Source organism: Pteropus medius, unplaced genomic scaffold, assembly GCF_902729225.1.
Source record: "Pteropus medius unplaced genomic scaffold, Ma_sr-lr_union100, whole genome shotgun sequence".
NCBI classification, from domain to species: domain Eukaryota; kingdom Metazoa; phylum Chordata; class Mammalia; order Chiroptera; family Pteropodidae; genus Pteropus; species Pteropus medius.
The window spans coordinates 2,288,018-2,296,110 of NW_024343732.1; the positions used below are offsets into that span (position 1 = coordinate 2,288,018).

The following is an 8,093-nucleotide window of genomic DNA, read 5'->3' on the forward strand; positions in this document are numbered from 1 at the left end:
CTGAGGGGACATCAGGAAGGACATGAGGTAAGTGGGGGCATGCAATGGTCAGTCAGGGAGGAATTCTGGGGGTCTAGTGCTCCTGGGGTCCCAGGTGGGGCAGGGCTCCAGAGCTGCTGGGCCAAACCTCACCCCGCTCCCAGAGGCTGAGGGGGCTGGAGTACCTCCAGTTGCCATGGAGACAGCCCGAGCCAGCTCCGGTAACCCCTGGCAACCAGGCTGCTGCCAAGAAGAGGAGCTTTGGAAGACAGGGCAGCCCTTCACCCATTTCTTGGGAAGGGCGAGCCTTGAATTGCGAATTGTGGGGGAGAGGCCCATCCCAGCTGGGGAGGGAGGGCCTGGGGCTGGAGCCCCACCTCCACGGATTCCAAAAGTGAGGGGACCCATGACCTCGATGTCCCCCACCCGACTTCCTCAGGAATGTGGGGAGCCGCTCCACCTTGGTGGTCCCAGAGTCACCACATCTCTCTCCTGGGCTCTGGCCCTCCCCCTTCTGCACCTCCTACTTCTCAGCTGAAAACTGGGAAGGTGGGGGAGCAATAAAGCCCAAATGGGGCCAAGACTGACTGTGGAGGGGACCTTGTCATGCCTGCCTCCCCCACCCTGAGCAGGGTGACAGGCATGGTCTCTCCTCTATATGCATGATGTGAAGATGAGGGTGGGGACAATGGCAGCCAGACAACACCCTATCCCCAACTTAACAAGGGCCAGCCTCTTCCTGGCCAGCAGAGAAAGGCCCCTTTGTTGGCCCTGGGCGCTCTGTCCCTGAACCCCTGCCACCTCCAGCCAAATGGGTGGGGTGACCCCAGCAGTCGGGAGTCGCAGCTGAGGTAGGGGCCCAAACGACTTCCAAGCAGCTCCCACAGCATACCCCTCCCCAAGGATGGGAGTGAGGCCAGGCACCAATGTCACCCACGGTCACTCTCCAGCCTGGGCGGCGGCCTCCCCAGGCTCGCTGGAAATTGGGTATTTCAACTGCAGCCCCTTGGAGGCAGCCCAGTCCAGTTTCCAAGACCCAGGCCCTGCCACCTCCCCAAAGCTGTGACCACCAGCGTGGCGGGGGAGCCCAGCCCTCTGCCTCCCTTGGTCGGAGGGGGGCGCTGACTCCAGACAGGCGCGAGGCAGAGACCAGGCAGCTTCGGCCTCCTCCCAGTAGCACCAGACAAGGCGGCCCCGCCGCTGCGCAAACCCCGACTCTGCTCCAGCTCGGGCTCGGAGGGGGCCCTGCATTGTCCGGAGGCTCAAGACGCAGATGGCCCTTGTGTGCCGAGACCTCACCGCCCACGTCCTCTACTCCTGTTTTCCTGGCTCGGCTGTGCGCGGACTGACCGGAGTGAGTCGGGCTCCGGTTCCCCCACGTCACGAACACCCAACCCGTGTCAGGGTCCCCGCTTCGCGGTTCCCCGCCCCCCGCCGCCCACACCCCGCATCCAGCCCACCCCAACCCACACTGATTGAAAGGGCCGCGCGGCTGTCTAGGACCCAGCGTCCCAAGCTCCTCCAGCCCGAGGACCCCACGTTCAGGAATCCAGCCCGCAGAGACAGAATGGGCCGCGCGGTGGCCTAGGGTCCCCCAGCCCGGGGATCCGAAGTCCCGGCCCCCAGCTGCACTGACCCGAAAGAGGCGCGTGGTGGCCGCGGAGCGAAGTGCCGTCCAGCCGAGCGCGGAGACAGCCAGCAGCAGCAGCTCCGGAGGCGCCAGGTGTGCGTGCTCCGTCAGGCCGCGGCGCGCCAGCCCCCAGCCGCAGTCCGCGCAGTCCCGCGCCGCAGCCAGCGCGCTGCCCCAGCCGCGCTGCACTAGCTGCGCGTAGCTCGGCATGGGCTCGGGCCCCGCCGGCGCCGCTGCGGTCCCCGCAGCCGCCATTCCGCCCGCTCGCCGGCTGTCCCTGTCGCCTGCGCCTGCCCGAAGTGGCCACCGGAGCCGCGCGCTCCGCGTCACGCGCCGCAGCTGGGCCGGGGGCGCGGCGGCCAGAACGCTAGGGACGGAGGGGCGGGGCAGGCGCAAGCTCCGCCCCGACACGGGACTCGGCTGGGGCGCGACATCTTCGATTTGGGGGCCCACCAGGTACTGGGTCCTTAGGAGGCAGAGGCGGGGGCCACAAGTGGATAAGTCCTGGCCGCGTTCTGGAGGTGGGCCCGCGCTCGTCCCCATTTTCCAGCGAAGGAAACCCAGACTCAGAGCTCCCGGGGCTCCCCTATCCCCATGCTGTGTCCGCGACAAGGGGTGCAGTGGACACCAGCAGGCAGTGCCTTCGACTGGGGACTCCCTCTTCCCCGGCCCTCCAGCCTGCCCCATCCCACCCTTGGACCTGAGGCTTGGCACACACTTGGTGCGTCCAGCGGCTTCCCTACATTCAGTAGGTTTAGTGTAAGTGAAGGCCTCTGTTCTCATCCTCAAAAGGACACTTCCCACTCAAGAATGTAGAAGAAACACCTGGTGGAGACTCTGCCCTACATCCCAGAGTTCCTGGACGAGGGACCTGAATGCGAACACTTCCCAGGCTTGTTGCTCTGCGCCTGCCAGGCTGCAGGGGTTCCATGTGTGAGGTGGGAGTACAGGCATCAGGGAGCTCCCTGGGGAACTGGCCAGGGGGCTTGAGAGGCTGAAGGCCTGGGACCTGAGAGCCACCTTCTGCTCTGTAACCCTGAGGACCTGGCAGGCTTCCCCTGCAGCAGATTAACACAGGCATTTGGGGAAGTCAAGGGAGTAAGTACTCACTTGAGGGGACTCAGAGGGTGGATCAAGACCAGGCTTCACTGGGACCACTGTAAGTGATCTTTCACCATCCACTAACCAAGCCTGTGTCTGAAGCACCCATTGGCCATCACTTAGGGCACCGATCACCTGTTGGGGACATCACCTCGCCTGGCACTGGTAATTTCCATCTTAGTCCCCAGGACTACCGCTCATTTGTGCCCTCCTTGTCCCACCCAAGGATGTTATTTCCTAGCTTTTGAGGTAGAGTACAGGCATCAGTGTGGGTCCTGCAGGAGCTGGGCTGGGTCCCATGCAGCCACTAGCCCGATCTGACCTTCAGGTGCGCAGCTAAAACAGGCAGGACAAGGGGCCCTCATCACCTCCCCTCCCCCTCACACCCGTCTAGTCCTGCAGCACACCAGAAGCCCCACCTTCAAATGTTCTCGAATCCAGCCACTTTGCACTTGCACAGCCTTATGTGGCCCTGGCATCCTGGCTTCCTCCGTACTCTGCAAAAGCCAGAGGAAACCTCCTCTGCTCACTGCCCTCATGGTTTCCATCACTGAGTAAAAGCCCAACTTCTGTGACTCACCACCTGCCCTCTTGCGCTCCTCTCCACCTGGCTCCCTCTGTTCTAGCCCCACTGGCCTCCTCACTGTTGCTCCAACACCCCAGGCACAGTTCTGAATCAGGGCCTTTGCACTGGCTCTTCCCTCTGCCTAGAATGTTGTTTGCCCAGGTGCTGGAAGGGCTCTCACCTCAGGCTTTACCTACAAATGACACTTGCTCAGCGTACCACCCTGACCCCCCTCCACCCCCCGTAAGTCTTCTCCTTGGCACTCTTTACCATCTCTTGCTGTACCTTCTACTATTTTGAATATGTATGTGGGCAAGGGTTTGCCCATCCCATTGGATGCTTAACGCTGTGGCCAACCTGAAAGGCAGAGAGGGTCTCAGGCTGGCTGCACATATTCCCATAGGTCCAGCTGGGCCTGTGGGGCAGCCCTGGACCTTCCCAACTACCCATCTCGGTCCTTCCACAAAGCACTATCTGGTGTCCATGGTGGCCATCAGTAATGGGAGAGGGCTCCTGCCCACCAGCCCAGCCTTGAGTTACATTCTGGCAGGGCCCAGACAGGAGGCTGCCAATGGGCAGGTACAAGGTAGGAATGGAAAATAGCTTCTGGTGCTGGTGGCTGGGGGCCAGGCACCATGCGCCTGGTGAGGGGCTGCTGAGGTCCCAGGGCTGGTGCCCCTTCCCTGCTTCACCTGATAGGACAGGCCTCCTTTCTGCTGGGGGTGCTCAGCCCCCTTGATGCCCCTGCCTGGGGAGGCCTTCTCTGCACCCCTCTCTGCTGCTGAACTCCCTGCCGGCTCTGCTGATGCAGGTCCCTTGCTCTGGCAACCAAGGACTGGGTTTGGGCAGCCACCTCTGAGAAAGATGAGGCCAGGCACTGGGAACCCCAATGTCTTATCTCCTCCCTGGAAAGGACACAAACACTGGTCCAGGGACAAAAGGCAAGAAGCCTTGTCCAGCTCATCAAGCCCTTTGCACAAATTGTTCCTGGTGCCCAAGACGCCCATCTGCCAAGAACCTGGCCTGGCAGCAACTTCTTGTTTGGGTGAATATAACCTGATGGTGACATCATCCCAGAGGCCCTGACCACCCTAACCCGCCCACTCACCTCCGTCTTTGTTGTCCTGCTTCTTCTAATCACAGGACACTCACTGTGTTTCTTTTTCCAAGCAGGGAGCTTGGTGCTTTGGCCTCCACGGTGCTCCAGCACCCATGGCCCCAACCACAGCCTCAGACCTAGCCGATGACTCACTGCATGGAAGCAGCAAGGAGCAGAGGCCTGAGGGGGGATGTTTACTCCCAGGAGGATCTGGCATGCCCGTTCCTTGGTTGGTCGAGTGGTGGCCTGAGAGTTTCTGGCCCCCTCACCACCTATAAACCATGCGGGGGTCCTGGGTTTGAATCCTAGTGCCCCTTGTGATGCCTGTGACCTCTGTGCTTCAGTTTTCCTGGATGCCAACTGAGCTTGGGAGACAGGGCTGTGCCACCTGCAGCCCAGCAGACAGGGCGGCTGTTTGAGGGGCAAAGGAATCTGTACTGCTGCTGCTCACACCCTGCTCTCCAGGGCCCTGAACTCAGGCCCCTCCTGTCCCAACTTGGGTTCCCATACACCATCCTCAAAGTGGCTAGAACAAACCTGGATCAGAGGGGAATGCCCGGAGTGGAGACATTTATTGAAAGAAGGGGACTGGGCTTCCAGCCTCTGCCTCTGGCCAGAGCGAGGGAGAGAGGATGAGGGCCGGTGCCCGGTGGGGACGGCAGCATGGCTGGGCCACACCTTCGCACCATGGAAACTGCATCTGGGGCCGGCCTCAGGCACTCGGGGCATACTGCAGCACCAGCCGGTCAAAATCGTTTTCCTTCAGCAGGAAAGGAGGGAGCAAAAAGAAAGAAGGGAGCACACATGAGCCAGGCCCCAAATTCTGGGCCCTCCCTGGGTGGGTCTGGGGGGTCTGGGGCTCACCTTGGCCTGGTACTCTTTGATGAAGGGGTGGGACCTGTGAGCATCCTTCAGCTGGGACAGATAACGGTTTGTCACCTGTGGGGGAGATGAGACTGGGTTAGCTGAACACGGGGACCCCGTGGCTCTGACCAGCAGGGGTAGGGTGAAACAAGGGCTGCCAAGGGACTCCCTGGTAGAAGCTCTGGGCTCCGCGCATACCTTCCATCACCCCACCCCGGAACAGTGCCTGGAAGAGCTTGGCACATGAGTGGGGGATGCACCGAGGTTCACGGGAGCAAGCTTAGCAGTGACTGAGCCCTGGGAGAGGGTAGAAGGCCAGGAGGAATGGAAGGTAGGGTATGGAGTTGGTGAGAGAGCTTGAGGTACCCAGAGGCCTGGGCGCTGAAACCTGGGGCCCCAGCAGAGCCTTTGGTGCCAGCCTTGCCCGACCCACCAGGCCCAACCTTGACCGTACAGGGCTGGGACATCTGTCTGGCTCTGTCTCCCTGAGACTAGGAGTCTGGGGCTGTTTCTGGGGCAAGTAGGAAGATCATCTCATCTGTCCTGCACCATCTCAGCCAAGACTGCCTGAAGGCCCTTCTGTAAGAGCCAGTGAGTAACTGCCACGCAGCCCTGGGCAGGCCCCGGGCTAGCTGGGACAGTCACGTAAATGAGTGGTGCCCCAGAATCTTCCTCCCTCCTCACTCTCAGGCATTGCTCCTTTTCCATCCTCTTGCCCACCCCCCACTGAGGTGGCACAAGCTGGAATCCCAGTCTGAGTGCCCTCTGAGCCTCGACCCACTTGTCTATAGGACCCATGGGAGCAGGTGACCTACGACCCTGGCCCTGGAAACCAACCACAACGCCAGCTTCTCAGGGACCCTCAGTGATGGCAACTGCATCCACTTGTGGGAAGTGAGTTTTTGTCCACACCCCAGGCCAACCCTGAAGTCCAGACCCTAAGGCCCTGAGCCTTCTCTGGAAACGAGGCCACACCAGAGATCCCTGCCTGCCTTAGGCTAGCACCATGGGCCAGACAACCCTCCTGCACCTGGCTGGGGGAAGGGACCTACCTCAGGGGGCTTGCCCAGGTGCTGGGACAGGACGATGAGGTTGATGAGCGTCTCTGGGTGGCTGCTGTCCTGGAAATGCAAAGGGATACCAGGCGAGTAGGGTCAGCAACTCTAGGCCCTAGAATTGGCCTGCTCACCTCCCTCTAGGGCAGGATGATGCCTCCCCCTCCACTGCCCTGGGGTGAGGACATGACCTATAGGTCACACCCTCAGAGGTAGGGCAGGGCCAAGGCTGCAAGACCCTGAATGCTCCCCACGCTGGCCACTCTGCAAGGTGGTGACCTCAGGGCCCTCCCTCCTGCCCCCACCTCACCTCCCTACGCCAGCTACTTCCTTGCTGAGCTTTTGCTTCATCAGCAAACCAGACTGAGACAGGGCCCCCTTGTCTATCACAATTTGAGAAGAGCCTATTTATACTAAGAATCTCAAAGTAACAAACCCCAGCCAAAGGCAGCCTCAGCCCTGCCACAGCCCCGCTGTTATTCCTGCTAGAGGATGAGGTCTGAGACCAGAGGCAGACACCGCCCACCCCGCCTGCTCCCTGGAGGCCTTGGCAGGAAGCTGCCAGGAAATTACCAGAACCTCCAAAAGGGTGACGTCACGTCACCCGCCCATGCTGGGCTCTGAGACACAGGGAATGCTGGGAACTGGCGGCTGCTGCCTGGGCCAGGAACCTCATCCAGAGGGGAGCCCTGCCTGGGCACTTGGGGCAGAAATTCAACACCCAGGAGGCGCAGTGCCACAGGCTCAAGAGGCTGCATGGATGCTGGTCTGCAAAGACCCAGCTCCACCCCAAGCTGCCCTTCTTTGTGGAGACCCAGCTTCTCCTACCAGCATAGGGTACTCTAGCAGGACGAAGTAGCTCCATGTGTGCAGCCTGAGGACATCAGCCCATAAGAGGCACCTGACTAACATCCTTTTGGCCCATCCCCCATCTGCAAACAACCTGATAACTTGGCCCCTTGCAGAGATGAACAGGGAGAAAGCTTCCTCCTGCTGTCCGTTTCTTATCATATTAAAAGATGTTTTCCAAAAATGGAAAAAACTTTGATGTCTTTTCCAGTTATTAAACAGTGAAAGATCTTAGATGTTGGTGATGAGAAGACAATTGTGGCCACCCCAGAGGATGGCGCTCTTGGTCCCTCTTCTTGACAGGACCCAGGCACTGCCTCTTGTCTGCAGCCTACTATCCCCTCCCTCGAATAGTGGGTGTCTTCCGAATACAGACACAGATGAGGGGTCACACTGAGGTTCCCAGGCCAGGCAGCCAAGGTGAGAGGAAGGAAGCGCTGATGCACACGTCTGCTCAGCTCAGGCCGACTCAAGCCCTGGCTGACTGGGTCCTCCCATTTCCAAGAGAAACCAGAATCAGGATTTTTGCAATCAAGATTTTTAGCTGATTTGGCATTAAAATTGCCATGTGGCCACATGGCAGGCTTGTGTCACCTGCCATCCCCTCTGAGAGCCCCGGGGAATGAGCTGGGCCTGCCCTACCTTGTCTAGTGCCTCCTGCAACACGCCCTCGGCGGCCTCCCAGCGGCCCTGGGCCATGTGGCAGGCCGCCTGTCCATTGAGCAGCAGCAGAGTAGATGAGCACTTGTCGGCCATTTCCTGGAAGATGTAGTAGGCGTCTTGCAGCTTCTCGCCACCCTGTAGGGACAATTTTGACATCACTGCTTTGTCATCCTGCTGTCCGGGCCTACTTCTGTCCTCTCCTTCACGGAGCAGAGGGATTCCAGCGCTTTGTAGATGCGATCCCGGCATGGCCAGCCCACAGCAGGCTCTCCTCAGATACTGTTCCTG

The 8,093-nt window shown here is 60.3% G+C and overlaps 2 protein-coding genes across 4 annotated transcripts in view; both read right to left on the bottom strand.

The window, feature by feature from the left end:
- Window positions 1–4,793, bottom strand: part of CERS1 (ceramide synthase 1) — a 19,054-nt gene extending 14,261 nt beyond the window's left edge. For 2 of the 3 annotated variants that reach the window (XM_039867928.1, XM_039867927.1), the window contains exon 1: window positions 1,616–4,376. In XM_039867928.1, coding sequence (XP_039723862.1) covers window positions 1,616–2,392 — 777 coding nt within the window. In that variant the 5' untranslated portion in view covers window positions 2,393–4,376. The other variant, XM_039867929.1, reaches the window with a different exon arrangement.
- Window positions 4,794–4,929: 136 nt separating this feature from the next.
- The window catches only part of COPE (coat protein complex I subunit epsilon), a 13,288-nt gene continuing 10,124 nt past the window's right edge, over window positions 4,930–8,093 (bottom strand). Inside the window, exons 7-10 of the mRNA XM_039867937.1 lie at window positions 7,785–7,940; window positions 6,291–6,359; window positions 5,239–5,313; window positions 4,930–5,134 (exon numbers count right to left, since the gene is read on the bottom strand). Coding sequence (XP_039723871.1) covers window positions 5,087–5,134; window positions 5,239–5,313; window positions 6,291–6,359; window positions 7,785–7,940 — 348 coding nt within the window. The 3' untranslated portion in view covers window positions 4,930–5,086. The remainder of the gene's footprint in view (window positions 5,135–5,238; window positions 5,314–6,290; window positions 6,360–7,784; window positions 7,941–8,093) is intronic.